Source organism: Microtus oregoni, unplaced genomic scaffold (genome assembly GCF_018167655.1).
Source record: "Microtus oregoni isolate MIOR12 unplaced genomic scaffold, Mior012 000013F_ref0000133, whole genome shotgun sequence".
In the NCBI taxonomy this organism is placed as follows: Eukaryota; Metazoa; Chordata; class Mammalia; order Rodentia; family Cricetidae; genus Microtus; species Microtus oregoni.
The window spans coordinates 427425-445000 of NW_024543072.1; the positions used below are offsets into that span (position 1 = coordinate 427425).

Consider the following 17576-nt stretch of genomic DNA (forward strand, 5'->3'; position numbering starts at 1 on the left):
CTGTGACCCTCTTGGGGGGTGTTGAAGGACCCTCACAGGGGTCCCATATCCGATATTCTATATATCAGGTATTTACATTATAATTCATAATAGTAGCAAAATTACAGTTCTGAAGTAGTAGCAGAAATAATTTTAAGGTTGCCGGTCCCCACAACATGAAGAACTGTACTAAAGGGTCGCAGCATTAGGAAGGTTGAGAACCATTGCTTTAGAACATATGAAGGACTGATGCTACAGCAATTTATTCTACGTCTGAATTCTGGGGTCATTCCCGTCTGAGGGAAAAAACAAAAACAAAAACAGGCTCACAGATAAAAACAAGAAGTCTTTCCAAAACACCCTGAGGACGATGCTTTTTTGGGAGAGGAATCTTACAGGATTGGTCTCAAAACCAGGAGTAGAATGCAGGCTTTCCTATGTGCAGCGTTTTCATGGGTTGCACAGTTAGGTTCCAGAATCCCATGACCACAGCGTTAAGTTTGTGTTCCTCAGTGGTAAACCAGTGAAAGAAAAAGAGTCAAATCGAAAGAACCCCACGTTCCGGAGGGAGAGCGGAGAAAAAAAAGGAAACAAAATCTTAAAAAGGAAAATTGAAAAACAAGGCGTGCATTGGCCGGGAATCGAACCCGGGCCTCCCGCGTGGCAGGCGAGAATTCTACCACTGAACCACCAATGCCAGACACAGCAAGTATCTTACTGTACTCCTATTTGAGCTTATCTCTATTGCTGGTTGCACTTCCTATGTAATCATTCTTCTTGAACAAAGTTCAAAAAGCCAACCCTGGTGTTTCCAGAATTCTTTCTTTTAAGACAAACCCCACACCACTCTTTACATTCCTAACTTAGAAGCTATGGTTCTGATTCCGTGGGAGCACGCGCCGGGCTTTCTGAGGCATCATTTTCTGTGGCGGGCATCGTGCTCTCGCATGCTCAGGACTGCCCTCCAAACCGAAACCTGGAGTACAGCGCTACTACCAGGACTTGTGGCTGTCACCTATAGAATTAGCCCGGAACAACTGAAACTTTCTGTGTGTGTGTGTGTTTTTTTTTTTTGCAGCAGCAGCTCTGAGTCAAAACCGGCGATGGATGGGGGCCAGGCACTCTGCACTCCGCCTCTCCGGATCCCTGGATCCGATTCTTCTGCGGCAGTCATCGCGGCCGGTTGCGTCTGAGTCTGCGGTCGCTTGGTGCACACAGAAGGTGTGGGAAGGTTCTCGGCTGCGAGGGCAGGTGGAGTCGGGGCTCCCACACCGGATAAAAGCCCAACCAGGTCGTCCCGGCTTGGCTGGCTTGAGAGACAGCGAAAGAACAGCAGAGCGGAGCAGTACCAGCTTCCGCCACCTCGAGCATCCGAGTCCTCTTCCAATCTGAGAGCGAGAAGCCATGACTATCCCTAGGGAAGTGGCACCTTGAAGATCAACTTCTTGTTCGAAGATGTAGGCTTCTGCACCTTCATTACTCGTGCCCACTTTGAGGAACTGTGTTCAGACCTTTTTTGTACTCCCCTGGAGCCCGTGGAAGATGACCCCGAGCGATGCCAAGCTGACCAAGGCCCAAACCCATGAGGTCACCCCGGTGGGTGGTTCTACCCGCATCTCTAAGATGGAGGAGCGTCTATAAGACTTCTTCAACGTCCAGGAGCTGAACAAGAACACCAGCCTGATGAGGCCGTGGCCCCTGGGGCTGCTGTGGTGGTGGTTGTGTTGATGGAAGACAAATGTGAGAAGGTGCAGGATCCCCTCCTGCTGGATGTCGTTTCCTTGTTTGACTCTGGGGTTGGAGATGGTGAGGTGATGACCACATAAATCCCACGGAGTGCCACCATCCCTGCCAAACAGACTCAAGCCTTACTCTGCCCACCAGAGTACAGAGTACAGAGTACTGAGAGTGAGGTTCAGGGGGACAGAGTGGCTGCAGAAAACTTTCTGGAAGTTCGTGTCTTCCACGTGAAGAGTTGCTTGCAGGGAGATAGCCTTAGGGAAGAGAGTTCAGAAGAGGACAGATGCAAAGGGCAAGACAAGTGTGAGGAAATCCTGGTCTGGGTAGAGCACAACCAGGTGGCAGGCAAGGAGAGGACGTTAGTGCAGAGCTGCTGCCCCATCTTCCGTGGGCTTTATGCGCTGTCTGGTGTTCCTAGGGGTAACAGTACTGGGCCTTAAGCTTGCTAAGAGAGGCCTAGTACTGACCCCATCATTGAGGAAGTTGATCGATTGACCTGCCGTGATAAGTCATCTGTGTCTGTAAGGGCTGGATTTACGGGTGTTCTAGACTCTTCTATAATCCCACTTTGTAACTTCAGAGGTGAGTCAGGGTATCTTGCCCTGGCAACTGGGAGCTTTTTTTTCCCCTCATTATGTTTTATAATTGAGGTCTATGTTATTTGATTTTTTTTTAAGCCCACTTCTTGCCAGGCATGATGGTGCATACCTTTAATCCCAGCACTTGGGAGACTGAAGTAGGAGTATCTCTGAGTCTGAGGCCATTCCATGTAGTGATGAGGCGAGCAGGCCTGCTTTTTGTCCCGCCCGGCTCCCCGCACAGCTAGCTTAGCCCCGGAAAGAACAACACACAAACTGTATTCATTTAAACACTGCCTGGCCCATTATATCTAGCCTCTTCTTTGCTAATTCTCATATCTTTCTTTAACCCATATCTAGTAATCTGTGTATCACCACGGGGTCGTGGCTTACCGGGAAGATTCTAACCCACATCCATCTTGGGCTGGAGTTTCATGGCGGTTGCCTGACTCTGCTTTCTTCCTCCAAGCATTCTAATCTATCTTCCCCACCTACCTATGTTCTGACCTATCAGGCCAAGCAGTTTTCTTTATTAATTAACCAATGAAACAACAGATAGATAGAAGACCCTCTTACATCATTTCCCCTTTTTCTGTTTAAACAAAAAGGAAGGCTTTAACTTTAACATAGCAAAATTACATATAACAAAACAGTTATCAAGCAAGAATTACAGTTAACTAAGGAAAACTAAAGTTATGACTATCCATTCTTCAACTCCATCAAAGACTCCAGAAGGATATAATATTACCTAATTAAACAAGAAGTAAGCAACTTCCAAAACTCTAGAAATGACAGAGACAACTCGCTTCCTGGACAGTCACCCAATTTTTTTTTCTACCGTTGGGGCATCCATCTTCAGCCTACAGGCCCATAGTATCCAGCAGACATTTCCATGAAGCAGAAAAATTCAAAGACAGTTCAGTCACTTTTTGCTGTGTCCTGCAGAATGTCTCATAGACTCTTTCATAAATCAGGAACCCTTAAAGACCATCTCACCTTAGGCAAGTTCAGCAGTCCTCTCTCTGCGTGTTCTTCGTGTCCAGTTAATGCAACATCCAGGCAAGAGCAGTTTCTTGCCCAAATGGCTATCAAACTCCATAAGGAGCCTCTTCAATGCCCATCTTTCTCTTGAAGTAGATTGGTGCTGCCAGGAGCAGATGTGTCTCATTGTCATGAAAAGCCCTAAGTTATTAAAACATTTAAAATGCCATATTCTGTAGTCTTTGAAAGATATGAAGAATGCCTATCTAACTGAAATATATCTCTATATATCTAGAAAATCTAAGTTTTAAATGAACTACATAATCACAATACCTTAATCAAGAGCAGAAATACATATACATATAACAAAATTGACCTTAAATTTATATCAATAGAGTAAAATTTATACCAATGTAAATTATCCATATCTATATCATATCCCCTTTTAAATGTAAAAGAACATTTATAAACAATATTTGGGAACATGGGCGCATGTGCGTGTGCATGTTCGTTCTACAAAACTGAAAGGGGAACCTGAGAGCAGAAGAAAAGATCTTAAGCAAACTAGTAATGAAATAATGTACTAAAGCCGAAGGGGAAGTAACTATGAGCTGGAGGAACGGGGGCCTAAGGAAGGAGAGTTGGGGAGCGATGAGGGAGAAGAAAGCAGAATGGCATGGATGTGTGAAGACGCCGTAACACAGCCCATTGTTTTCTATACAAACCTAATATATATATATTAAAGGCTAGAGATCTGGTGCAGCTAAGAGTGGATGTTGTAGAAGACCTGAGTTTGGGTCTCACATCCTACATCAGGTGGCTCACAGCTGTTTGTAACTCCAGCTCCAGGGGAATCCCATACCTCTGACCTCCAAGGGCACCAACGCACACACCTCATCATATATAAGATTTCTATGTGGAGGAGACAGGGTAAGTGAAAAAGTGTGAGGTGGACACAGTGAAGGGGCACGATGGTGTGATGATCGTGCTGGAAAAGGCCTATGGTTCTTATAGGTGACCCTAAGGTAAAACTAAAGCTTGAGAGTTTAGTTGGTCAGCATTGATCGCACTAATAAATAGTTTATATTATTGTTTGCTTTATTCATTTGTTTTGGTGTGTTTTGATATAGGGTCTCACTGTGTTGCCCTGACTGACCTAGAACTCACTATGTAAACCAGGCTGACCTCCAACTCATTTGATCCTCCTGCCTTTGTCTCCAGAGTGCTTTGATTAACGGCATGGGCCACCAGGCTGGGCCCACGCACGTGACTGTTTTTTAAGCAGGCCATTTCTTTGTTTTGTTGGAGATAAGACCACCCAAGTCTTTAGGTATGGTAGAGTTGGTCTGGGGAGGTAATTCAACTTAGCTTGGTTCTATCTCTGTAAGAGAATGGTCTCTTCTGATTTCTGGTGAGGATAACAGCCGAATAGGAGGATAATAATATCAGCATACCAGACTGCTTAGCTGTTCACCTCTGCCATAAACTACTGGGCAAATCAAACCCTCCAGACTCCAATATTCCCTTCTACATACTGGGAATGTTGACAACAGCATTCCTCCACACTGTTGTGAGGGCTCAATAGATGTAAGAGGTGAAGAGGGATGTTAGACACTTAGCACACTGTTGACAGACATTAGTTGTTACTAGCTATTATTCTCTGAGTACCAACTAGGTAACGGACATTTGGTATACCCCACTAATCCAATAGCAATATCATGAGGCTTTATTATTATTACACACATAGCACAAGTGTGGATGTCAGAGGACAACTTTGTGAAGTTAGGATAGAACTCAGGTCATCAGGATTGTGTGCTGAGTCATCTTACCAACCTCTTATTTAAAGATGAATATTCTAAAGTACAAGGAGGTCAAGCAATTTGTTCAAGGTCATATAGTTATTATGGGAACAGAGAGGGAGACTGCTTGACGTAAAGACCCATTCTCAAGTGGCTGAAACTGGGAAAATATCCTCCAGCCCAGTCAGGCAAATGACAAGGAGAAGCTTGCATGGCTTCAGCCCCATTCAGTCCATTCCACCTCTATCAGTCCCCTGAGCTGTGCCTCAACTTCAGGAAGGAAAGTGAGTTTGCCCAGAGCTTGCTACATTGTATTGCATCACATAAGCCCTTTCTGGTAGAGGGGGTTACACTACCCAGCCACTTGTCCCTGGATGTCATTTTTAACTGTGTTGCTTGCCTGCAACCAATCCAAAACCTTTTCAATCTGGCTTTACATTAAAAGCAACTGGGGGGAAAAAGGCATTGAAGATAGGCCAAGAAGGACAGAGTTGCCTAGAGCACCCCCTTCCTTTCTTTTTAACTTATAACATTAACCATTTCAACCTATTCTTTCAAAGAGGGACAATGATATAGGATTTGAATTTTTTTTAGCATTTCAACAGCAAGCCTTTCTCTTTTAGTTCTGAAAAAAATGTGTTTGTTCTAAAAAAAAAAATACCTCTGATTCTCCCAAAATGAGTGGTATTAATTGTCTACAGCAAGATTTAAGAAAATTAAATTCTACTCCCGCCCCCCCCTAAACTTTCAAGAACACATTTAATAAAAATGTATCTAATTTAAAGATACATTTTTATTAAATGTGTTCTTTTATAGGACTTGTTAGTCAGCACTCAAGAGTCAGAGGGGAGGAGGATGCCTCTGGTTTTGAAGCCAGCCTGGTCCAACTAGCAAGTTCTAGGCCAGCCAGAGCTAGAAAGTGAGACTCTATTTACAGATAGATAGATAGATAGATAGAAGATAGATAGAAAAATAGATAGATAGATAGATAGATAGATGATAGACAATTTCACATACCTACAGAGTACATTTTGACTATTGGCACCCACATGGTCTCTTATTTTTTAAACATCTTTTATTTATCTTTTGACAATTTCATACATACATATAATGTATCTTTGTCCTATTGGTTCTGAAGATTCATGCTTCCTCTCCTCCCATCAACAGCCCCCTGCACACACCCCTTCTAATCTTCGTGTCTTCTCTTTGTTTTTCCTCACTGAGTCTGGTTAGTACAGTCGCTTGACGTTGACTGTTCTCATTGGCTTGCTCTTGTTCAGGTACCCACAGTTGCTGTGGGTTCCTGAGAGCAATAGACATGTCATATCCTTAAGACGACGTTTTACAGCCTCCCTCCCATCCTCCAGCTCTTAGATTCTTTCTGCCCCCTTTCTCGGTGTTCCCTGAATCTTGGGAGGTCCACATAGATGTTCCATTTCGGGCTGAACATTAGCTGTTGCCCATTGCGGACAGAAGCGTCTCTGGCAAAGTTGAGAGCGGTTCGAATCTGTGTATATAAACAAAAGTATTTAGAAGGCAGTTTGATACATCTGTAGTGATATTTCCTTTGTATTTTAATAAATAAAGCCTGAAGACCAGAACAGTGACACTAATCAGCCATACAGGCCAGGCAGTGGTGGCACACACCTTTAATCCCAGCAGCCACACTAGTTAGCCAAAGAGGCAGGGCTGCGGTGGTGCAGGCCTTTAACCCCAGCACTAGAGAGGGGATTATATAAGGTGGGATGAGACAGGAACTCTCTCTCTTTCAGTCTGGAGATGTCATAGAGGTAAGAGCTCTCTAGTGGCTTGGCTGCTGTGCTTTTCTGATCTTCATGGTGAACCCCAATATCTGTCTCTGGGTTTTACACATCGTGGGCTTTAATCAGGTTTACAGTACCAGGAATGCGTTTCCTATGGAGCAGGCCTCAAATCCAATCTAAAAGTGATTGGTTACCCCCATAACCTTCTTGCCATTATCACACCAGTGGGCACGTCTCTTTTTATCTATCTATCTATCTATCTATCTATCCATCTATCTATCTATTTATTTTTTAATTAAATCACTGCTTGGGTCATTAGTTCTAGCTTCTTTTTTTCTTTTTTAATTGATTTTTTATTGAACTCTACATTTTTCTCTGCTCCCCTCTCTTCCTCTCCCCTCCCCACTTCAATCCTCCTCCAAGGTCCCCATGCTCCCAATTTACTTAGGAGATCTTGTCTTTTCTACTTTCTACTTCCCATATAGATTAGATCTATGTTAGTCTCTCTTAGTGTCCTCATTGTTGTCTAAGGTCTCTGGGATTGTGGTTTGTAGGCTGGCTTTCTTTGCTGTGTGCTTAAAAGCCATCTATGGTGAATACATGTGATAATCATCTTTCTGTGTCTGGGTTACCTCACTCTAAATAATGTTTTCTAGCTCCATCCATTTTCCTGCAAAATTCAAGCTGTCATTATTTTTTTCTGCTGTGTAGTACTCCACTGTGTAAATGTACCACATTTTCCTTATACATTCTTCAGTGCAGAGGCATTTAGGTTGTTTCCAGTTTCTGGCTATGACAAACAAAGCTGCTATGAACATAGTTGAGCACATGTCCCTGTGGCACCATTCTTTTAAAACAGAACTTATTTTAACTGTGTGTGCATGTATTTCTGTGTGTCCTTGTGGCCCGAATAACACCTCCTAGCAACACGAAAGTTAGCCATCAGGGAAGAAATTGCTGATCAGTTCAAGGTTGCTCTTTCTGTGCCTTGAAGCTATAACATGCTGTGTCTTCAGCAATGGGGTCCTACTTATATAGCATGGTGGGCAACCAAGTGGGCTGGCAACGGCCTCTGGGCCCTCTAATAACTCAGAGAGAGGGAGTCTACCCTTGACACTGTGGTTTTCCTTTAACAACTTGTGCCTTCTGGGGGAAGTGGATTTTTTTCCCCTGACATGATTGATACATTATAACATTGAGTATACTGTACATCTGTCAATTGACTAACCACAGGTGATGCTACTTTTAATGCTTGGTTCCTGCTCTGTTTAAGAATTTTCTGACATGTCTAATATCTATTTTCTTACCGGGTTCTCCTGAAAATGTACTGCTTTAATTTTTTTAAACATAGTGACTTTATATCCTTTAAATATTGTAATACAGTTTTGACAGATTGTAAATGCTTAAATGATACAGGGTACAAAGTAGCCTTCTGAGAAGCAAGGGAAAGGGCCCTTCTAGGTCAGCATCACTCTGGGAAAAGGATAGGCCAGATCTTCTGAAACTTTAATATGCATTCCAATTACCTGGGTATCTTGTCAGGGGCAGTCAGCAGGCCTGACACAGAATCTGAATTTAGAATTTCTAATGAATAGACTATCAATTCTTATGTCCATTTTATTTGGAAGGGAATTAAGACTCAGAAGATTGAAAACATTTTTAAGAGTCATAGTCTGGTCAGTGACAGAGAATATGGCTATGTCTGGCAAACTTTAATTAACTACTCTGAAGCTGTACCCATCCTCACAGTTACAGTCAACTTCTTAACAGCTTTCCCCTCTTGTCAAGAAGATCCCCTGCCCCATTAAGCTTCTCTGAAAACAGAAAGTGCTTTCTTTGTGATCCTCTAAAAAAAGGATGTCATGAAGATATGAGTTTTCTCGGTTCTGCTGTATGAAATAGCAAGCACATCCACTTAAATAGCTAATCTACTTAATTAGAATTGGTGGTAGGGTTGGGCAAGACAATAATTTCATGCTTACAAAAGTTTGAAGACATCAGCATTGGAAGAGTTGGGATAATTGTAACAAATTAAGGGATAGGGATTCTTTTTTCTAAAACACCATAGATGCCGGTGTTCAGTCATGATAGGAATAATAAAATTGAGTGTTGTCAGAAGTGGGATTCGAACCCACGCCTCCAGGGGAGACTGCGACCTGAACGCAGCGCCTTAGACCGCTCGGCCATCCTGACATCTGTCAGGGCATTTTCCATACTTTCTTATAAGCTGATAAACACTGGTGACGCACCCTTTACCTGTGTTTCGTTTGTCTATGATTTCAAATAAAAAGAAAAGCGAGGTTCCCCGGAACGCTTTTACAAAGCAGAAGAAGTGAAAGTGGGTCTCAGGTCTTTCCTATCTCCTACTTCCTCATCACTTTTAACTTTCCATCTCCATCTGTTCTGGGGACCTTTCAATCAACTCTCGCCGGGGCCGAGTCGGCCCGGGGAGGATCTCCTACTGGTCAGTTCTCCTCCCCACCTTCCGTCCTAAATCGCCTAACCGAACCCGTGCCGGCTGGACTCTGGGTACTACTGCCTGGTGGAGCTAAGTGAGTGCGGAGCCCCGAGCTGGGAGTGTCGGACTGTGAGCAGCTGAAAAGAAGAGAAAGTGGCTTCTGCCAGAATTTTCTTACAAAACCGGCTTTAAAGGTTACAGAAACCGACTCAAACCGCGGTCGGCAAATTTTCACTTGCATTAGAGAGACTAGAGAAACCATTAAGTCACGTTGCGTTGGTGGTATAGTGGTGAGCATAGCTGCCTTCCAAGCAGTTGACCCGGGTTCGATTCCCGGCCAACGCACACTTAATTTTTCTTCAGTTTATTTACGCAGGACACGGTTCACACAATGTTCTATTTTATATCTTTGAATGAAACCAGCCCCGCCAAGTTGGGGCCGGACTGGGTTCCTAAAGTTAACTTTATCTTTTCTGTTTTGAAAATTTTCTGGAGTCTGTGATCTCTTGTCAGAATTTCAGATTCGCATAGGCCTCCGTATCCGAGAGTCTCATACAGCAGGAGTGAGTTCTTGAGCGTTTTAAAAGTATCCGGTGCGTGTAAGGATCGCATTTTTAAATTTGATTTTAATTGAACTAATCGAAATGAGTAATTAATGGAGCCATTAACTAAATGCCTATTCATTTCGGCTACTGAAGAACTTTTAAGCAGGGAACAGGCATATTTGTGGTTTTGATTTGTATATTTTTATGAAATTTACATAGATACTAAGAAAAATCTAATAATTTTTTATTGATTACATGTCGAAATCATATTTCGAATGTATGAGGCTGAATAGAATTTATTAAACTTATCATGTCTTTGTTACTGGTTAAGTTTGTTCTTTGATAATTTCACATGTGTATACAACGACTTATTAACGTTCACCTCGCGCCCTCTTTTATTTCCCTCTCACTCTAGATTCCTCCCTTTTCCCTTCAATCCCTTTTTCACTTTTCTGGGGTTTTTTTTGGGACCCACTGATTTTAATGAGGAACCTGTTTCTTTCTGCTGTTTAATCTTACTTTTAGAAAATTGGCAGATACAAGAAATGTTCACATTACCTCATCTAGACAATAAAAACAAAATTTTACTTTTAAGAATACGCGGATTGCTAAAAAGTACTTTTCTTGAGCAGCTACTTTAAGAGGTTTTGTAAGTTGTCCTCGTTAGTATAGTGGTGAGTATCCCCGCCTGTCACGCGGGAGACCGGGGTTCGATTCCCCGACGGGGAGACTAGCAATGCGTTTTTTTTTTTTTTTTTTATCCCTTCCATCAATTTTTGGTCAGCCTTCCTATTAAAGAGGGATAATCACTTTTAAAAACTCAGGGCTTAGATTTCAAGACCTTGTCTCTCTCTAACCAAATTAGTAGAAAAGGGGAAGCGACCCTTCAGTAGGTGCATTTACTTAACCCCGCCTGTCGCTAGGGTTCAGATGTTTTCACTGTACTTCACGATGGTTCCACCTATGGCGCTACACCATAGCGAGGTGGCTGCGGGGGCTAGACCAAGTTTTCAAGTCGGAAGTCCTTACCACTGCCACACTGCAGGATGTAAATATGGAAAACATCAGTCCACCCCTGCAGGCGACACATGAGAACAGAAACGTCCTCTCTGAACTTAGCACAGAAGGAGCGCTGGGCTGAATGAAAATCGGGAGACTTATCTTTTGTTTTAATGTTGGCTGTTTAAAACTACTAAGGAAACGTTGCTTCTGGGGAAATAATTTGATTGCTTTGGCAAGACTGTTTTCTGCATTCGTACATTGGATCCACGATCGCCGAGATCCCTTTCAGTCTTAAAGTCCTGCAAAACACACTCCCTCACCAGGAAGAATGTGATTTGTACAGTCAAACAGCTTTCCAAACTCAGCTCTCTGACCTCAAACTGTTCACTCTAGTAAAGCCCCAATTTCAGCCTTTGTTTTCATTGCTTTCTTGTGTTAAACGACATAACGACACCATAATTTCGTTAACAAATTTCTTATTTCTGAGCATTTATGTTATTTTCAGTGGATTTCCCCTTATCTCTTCTGGTAGGGCTCTTTCTCTCTGTCTCTCCTTCCCCCCTCTTTCATTGTCCCTCCTTCCCACCCACCCCCGTGCACGTGTGTTAATTATATCTATTTTAAATGGTGGTTTTGAATGTAAATGATTACATGTGTAAAAGAACCTGGTTATGTAGCATATGTTCATATACTCATTTTGGAAGAAAAAAATATATGCACTTGCTTTCCTGTAATACATACCCCTTGCAGAAAAATGGAGAGCAAACAGATAAAGGGCACCCCACTCTCACCGTGCAGGAACGATCTGTGCATGCTTCGCTGGCTATTTCCCTGGCTTTTCCTCTTCCAGGGCCGGGAATGGAGCCCACGGTCTCCTGCACGCTCTGTGCTGAGTTATGTACATCTCGGGCTAGCTTCCTTGGGCTTTTGGGGGTGGGGTGGGGTGGGGTGGGGATGGGGCGGGGTGTATTTTGAAAATAAAGTTGGGATAAAACTGTGCGTATTGCTAGCTTTTAGATAAGACTAATTTTTAGAGCTACCTTGGCCTCATGGTGGAGTTAGAGACGATCACAGAGTTCTACACACGCGTATAGACTCTCCCACTAGAGAGATCTGCTTCCCACCGTAGGTGACCTCTACCGACTCATCATAAGCACCCAAAGACATAGTTTCCTTAGTCCACTCAGTGTTTGGACGGATGGATAATGATGTGTGTGTGTGTGTGTTTTTTAGTCTGCTTGACTTTTTATTTACAATCGTTCCATTTCTACAGATATTAAATATTAGCCTAAAACATGCTCTCCATCATTTCCTTGTGTTGGGCTGTAGAGCTACAGCACAGTTTCTTAGTTTTGAACATTCCAGTGTTTTCCTGCTGTCTGAGCTGTGTGGGATCTGAGCCATTCACATGCACTGTTCACCTTGGCTACCCTAGAATCCCCCTAGCACGTGTCCAGTTCAGGAGGCAGGCAAGGATCTGAGAGGCGGTTTTGTTTTATTTTAATTTTCAGAACTGACTTTCCCTCACATGACTCTCCTTTCTGGGATTTACTCCTTCAACTTTTGGCCTTTAAAATATTGAGTAAAGACTTAGTATCTGTTATCTCTACCATATAAAAACCACTTATTAGAATGATACCTATAATTAGGTTGAGGCTTAATGAAACAGTGCAGTGTGTAGTTACGTCGTGGGGTGTGCTGTGTTTCCTGATATGTTGGCTTGGCATACATATACATACATACTGGAGCAATAGCTGAGAGCTTCCATCACGATTCACAAACAAAACCCAGAGAAAGCTCTGGCAACAGCCTTTTGAAATCTCAGAACTGACCTCACCAATGACACAGGTCCTCCGACAAGGCCACATATCACGATTCTTCCCAACCAGTTCCACCAATTGGGATCAAGCGCTCAAATATATGAGCCTATGGGGACCATTCTCACTTAGACAAAGTGCCAAAACAATTTCAATGGAAAGGTCATGTAGCAATTTTATATATGTGTATATGCATATATACACACATACACATATACTCATATACATATGTGTGTATCACAAAATATAAATATATACATAATTTCTGCATATAAAGTATCTATGTTTTTATGAAATCTTTGAAAATATTGACCTCCACTTAAACTGAATCTCAGTATTAACAAAAGATGCCACAGAAACATACGCAAGGAGGTACTAGTGTGTGGAGGCTCCAGGGAACTCCTGAGACCTGGGCAATCCAGAAAACGGCTCATTAGACCCCATCCTGATGAGGACCCTTAAACTGAAGGCAGTAGAATAAGGGGAATACGCCCTTTGATATTCGTTTGCAGGTGTGTCATTGTTAACGTCGTTAAGTTGCAAGAATTTTAAAATTTCCTGTTTCACCTGGGTGACTCACGCTCCAGTAGACTTCAAAACCGTCGGTGTGATTTGTTATTAAGAACCCTTAGTACTTTTTGCCAGACATGCCTGGAAACGCGGTTACTGTGTTAAAAATAATGAGTTAATATATCAGTACTTACGCACGCACATTTGCACACGTAAATTATCTAGACCAGTAACGTTTCTGAGCAAAACCAAATGAATTCCCAAACTCAGAGAGCGTCCATTTTGGATTTCCTTAAGGCTCTCGGTTCGTTGATCGTCTTGTGCTCCGCTAACCTCAGCCTCGGTAGGTAGAACCCGGACCTGCTGCTTAGGAAACAGCCGCAGGTGCCCTTTCTTACCGTATTTACGGTAGGGTGCCATCGGTTTTGACTTCAATTTCAGACACAGTTTTTGGCAGATGTGGCCGACCAATGTATTCTTTAGTGAACTGACTTGACAGCCACACCAAACGCCACCTGTCTCTGTGGCGCAATCGGTTAGCGCGTTCGGCTGTTAACCGAAAGGTTGGTGGTTCGAGCCCACCCAGGGACGGATAGGAGTCTTTTGTGTACCTCACATTCTAGTAATCTTTCAAGGAACCCAACGCTAGCTACCTTCCTCTGCTAATCTCAAGGAGCTTTGTGTTTGATATTCTTAATGTTATGTTGTGGTCAAGAAACTCCTCGACCTATCTGTTTTGCTCTTTTCGAGGCTAAGGTTGCAGTTTCACTGTAGAAATTACATCTGAAAGCTGATTACTCTGGGAGTTTGGACGTTCAATGCTAATGGTCCGAAGACTTCTTCATCTGTCCTGAGAAAAGTGAGCTTTCCTTCGTATTTCCTTGCTCCCGAATCCCTCCGTTGCTGTCACTTGTCACCCTTTACTTCCTCCTTAATCTCGGCATCATCTGCTAGGAGCACGAGGGGTTTCCTTTTTCAGTTAATTTTCAGCTCCGACAGCCGCCCCCAGAATCTGTTAACTCCGCACCCGATCGGCGCCAACTCCTTCAATACTATCTCTTTAGCTCGGACAGCAATGTCTTAGAGCGAGTGGCCCGCAGAATCCCTCTTCTCCCTCACTGCCTCCTTTTGACCTAGTAGAACCACACCTCCTAAATTCGCAGTTTGGCTTTTAAATCGTCGCCCTGGACTTCCAACTTCTTTCTCTTTTGCGTGGCAATCTTCCCTTTCATGCTCTCCCCCAGAATGGACCTTTTCTGCCGGCTTCTCCACTCTCCCGAAACCTGCTTGTTCTGCTGGCTAGAACCAGAGCTTCCGAATCCAGGATGAAACTGAGTTAGTTGTTCACGTGATCTTTTCAGCACCTACTCTCACTGCTGGCACATCGTAGGCGAGGAAGGCCAGCACACGAGACATTTTACGACCCTGGGACCCAACTTGGTCTCGGTTTATGTGTACACACACTCTTGCTATAATGCGATAGGCACACTCGTCTCTCCCCCTGAATGATGGCACACGTATCCGGCTCCAAACAACGCTCGGAGCAAACTCAGAACCCTCCGGGCCCCAACCTGCACTGGGCAGGCTATACATACTCCATCTCTGAAAACTAACTTGTCTCTCTAACCCGGACAACAATCAAAATTAGACCGTTCCTATTATTCGTGTGTATGCTCAATAGGCCTGGATTGACAAGCAGAAGAATTCGCCCAGCCTGAATTGATTTGGGGGTGCATGTCCGTTAGCGATCTTTTAGGGAAACTCCTATTTGCCGTCTTTCGCTTAGGCACAATAGGGAGAGCATATGACTAAAATCAGATGATTCTGGGAAGGGACATAGAAACAGAAAAGCTGGTTTTTATAGTCTCGGTGCCTTTTCTAACTTTTACTAAGGCGACTTTGGTGAGCAGAACTGTCCTCACCTCTGACCATTCCTTTGTGGGAGTTTGTGGTCTCTTCCCTGTTCAGACCCCCAGCTACCTGTATGTCTTCACTCGGCACAACCCCAGCTATTTGCTGCTTCTTTTCAACCCTACCCCACCCCCACAATGGCCTAGAATTGACCGAAGCCCTAGAGCCACACACTAAGACACTTCAATAAGACATGTTCTGAGACCATTCCAGTTGCGGTGGAGACGCCCCTGACAGCTCAAGCCGATGTCACACGTGCAGCTTCTTATTAACTCACTTGGTCGTGACTCTTGGACTAGAAAGATAACCTTATCCCGGGCTCAGATGGTGATGTCTCCCTGGGCTGCCCTAGGCTCCCCTGTTATTTCATTCTTTTTAAGATTCATTTTATTTTATGTGTATGTGTGTTCTGCCTGCACATATACGCACACCATGTTTGTGTTTGGTGCCTGGTGCCGGTGAACCACCCTGAGGGTTCTGGGAATCAAGTCCAGGGCCTCTGCAAGATCAGCAAACACCCTGAACTGACGAGTCAGCTCTCCAGCTCCTTCCCCTGCTCTTTACAATTAGAAAAAAAAAATGATTTGACATGGAGCTGGAGAGATGACTCAACGGTTAAGAGCGCTTCTTGCAGAAGCACTGGATTCAGTGCCCAGCACCCACATGGTGGCTAACAACCATCTGAAACTCCGTTCTAGCGGATCTGACTCCCTCTTTCTGACCTCTGAAAACACCAGGCACATACATGGTGTGGATACATACAAGAAGGCTAAATACTCATACACATAAAAATAAATAAATCTAAATATATATACTGCTCTTCCGAATAAGCACATGGCACACCATGTCCCCGAAGCCAGAACACTGAGTTCTGAAGTAACGTGAGTAGCCGGCTTGTTTGTTCTTTCCGTGTCTCTTTTAGTGTGATTCTTTCTCATAGAGACCCTGGTGGTATGAGCGCTCATTGACTCATTATCCAATCTGAGGTAGGTACGAAACAATCGCCGTCGATACGTTTCAACTATATAAGTGCCTGTCACCACGCAATAAAGCAGACGCTGTTCCCGGAAGCTCTCTCCAGAGTGGTTCGTGCCCTTTACCAACCCGCAGGCATTGCTGTCTTGTCAGGGAACGCCCCAGTTATGGTGGCAATTCTCACCCTTCGCTACCTTGGTTCACCCCTTCCCACTCCCACTGAAGCCCCTCTTCTGAAGAGTTTCCCCCCCTCCTCTTCCAGAAATCATCATCAACTGGCTCTGGCCTCCCCTCCCCCAGCTCCTAGCTCTCTACCTCATGAGTTCAGCTGCTCTGCCTAGGTCCCCTGGACTTCCCACACCCTGGGGGCTCCCTGAAGGCAAGCAGGCCTGAGGAAGAGATGCAGACAGCTGTCCCACTAGCTGTAGCAGTCATTCACGTTTCTACAGAAGTTTATTTGGGAACAATTGCTAAGCATGAAAAGGGTCACCACCCAGAGCCCAGGCTGCTGCTTCGCTATGAGGGAATGCTTGGGATAGAAAATGTGTAAAACTCTGAAGCGTCACTTCTCCTGAGGGCAGCTACGTACTCTCTGGGGCTTCACTGTTGTCTCTCGAAGATCTGAAGCTTTTCTTTTCCCCAGAGATGGTCCTTTAGAGACAAAAAGAAAACCGGGTTGGGGGAGGGGCCTTTCTTTGTCATGTTCCTGCTGCTCAGTGTATGATGCCCGATGTAGATGAGGTGGCGAGTCCACAGAGAGGTCCCTAGGTACTACGTCACCACTCTCAACCCCTCCCCCCCCCCAAGATAAGAGCTCACTTGTCCTCGGGTTCCTTGCTCCAGTGCAACTCGGGCTCCTCATAGTCTGCCACTGGCCTCCGAAGACTCCTCTGCACAGAGAAACACAGCACTGTGTCTATTGCAAACAAGAGTCCTGTCAGCAGGCAGAAAGTGATCCGAGGCCACGGCGGTGGAGAGGTGGATGACGATGTCGGACCTAGTAGGGGAAATAGAGAGATGAAAAAGGTGACTCTCATTAAGGCAGAGATTTGGAATAAACAGTGAGGTCAACACTGCCAGACCGTGCTCCTGACGCCTGCTGGGAATCAGGTAGGGGGAATCGTGGGAGAGCCTGGGCCAGTTCTTCACTGAATCTCCATTCTAGTGCGACCTAGGCGGGAGCTCAGCAGGCCACACACTTAGTCACTGCTTCTGCTTGTTCGGTGGTGACACAACAGGGAATGCTTGGCAAGGTAAGTTGTCTACAGGAGTCACGTGACAGCCGTGACGTTGTCATGTTGCTGTCATCTAGAAAGGGGACTGATTTGTGTATTTTTTTTATTTATTATCTCTCATTCTCTCTCAGTTAATTTTTAAAGCCAGGGTCTCATTATACAGCCCTGACTATTCTGGAACTCACTATATAAACCAGACTGTCCTCAGACTCAGAGATATCTACCTGCCTCTGCTTCTTGAGTGCTGCGATTAAAGATGTGCGCCACCAAGTCCAGCTCAATA

General features: G+C 44.3%; 1 protein-coding gene and 5 non-coding genes across 7 annotated transcripts in view; 3 read left to right on the forward strand and 3 right to left on the reverse strand.

The window, feature by feature from the left end:
* Positions 1–605: 605 nt before the first annotated feature.
* Trnag-gcc lies at positions 606–676 on the reverse strand. Its single transcript has one exon. It is a non-coding gene; the product is annotated as a tRNA-Gly (tRNA).
* Positions 677–8950: 8274 nt separating this feature from the next.
* Positions 8951–9033, reverse strand: Trnal-cag. Its single transcript has one exon. It is a non-coding gene; the product is annotated as a tRNA-Leu (tRNA).
* Positions 9034–9571: 538 nt separating this feature from the next.
* On the forward strand, positions 9572–9643 carry Trnag-ucc. Its single transcript has one exon. It is a non-coding gene; the product is annotated as a tRNA-Gly (tRNA).
* An 857-nt stretch (positions 9644–10500) lies between these two features.
* On the forward strand, positions 10501–10572 carry Trnad-guc. The gene has a single exon. It is a non-coding gene; the product is annotated as a tRNA-Asp (tRNA).
* Positions 10573–13689: 3117 nt separating this feature from the next.
* Positions 13690–13763, forward strand: Trnan-guu. Its single transcript has one exon. It is a non-coding gene; the product is annotated as a tRNA-Asn (tRNA).
* A 2736-nt stretch (positions 13764–16499) lies between these two features.
* LOC121455101 (low affinity immunoglobulin gamma Fc region receptor IV-like) overlaps positions 16500–17576 on the reverse strand; it is an 8644-nt gene continuing 7567 nt past the window's right edge. The window contains exons 5-6 of one of the 2 annotated variants that reach the window (XM_041662649.1): positions 16878–17055; positions 16500–16709 (exon numbers count right to left, since the gene is read on the reverse strand). In XM_041662649.1, the coding sequence (XP_041518583.1) occupies positions 16640–16709; positions 16878–17055 (248 nt within the window). In that variant the 3' untranslated portion in view covers positions 16500–16639. Of the gene's footprint in view, positions 16710–16873; positions 17056–17576 lie in introns of those variants that run through there. The other variant, XM_041662650.1, reaches the window with a different exon arrangement.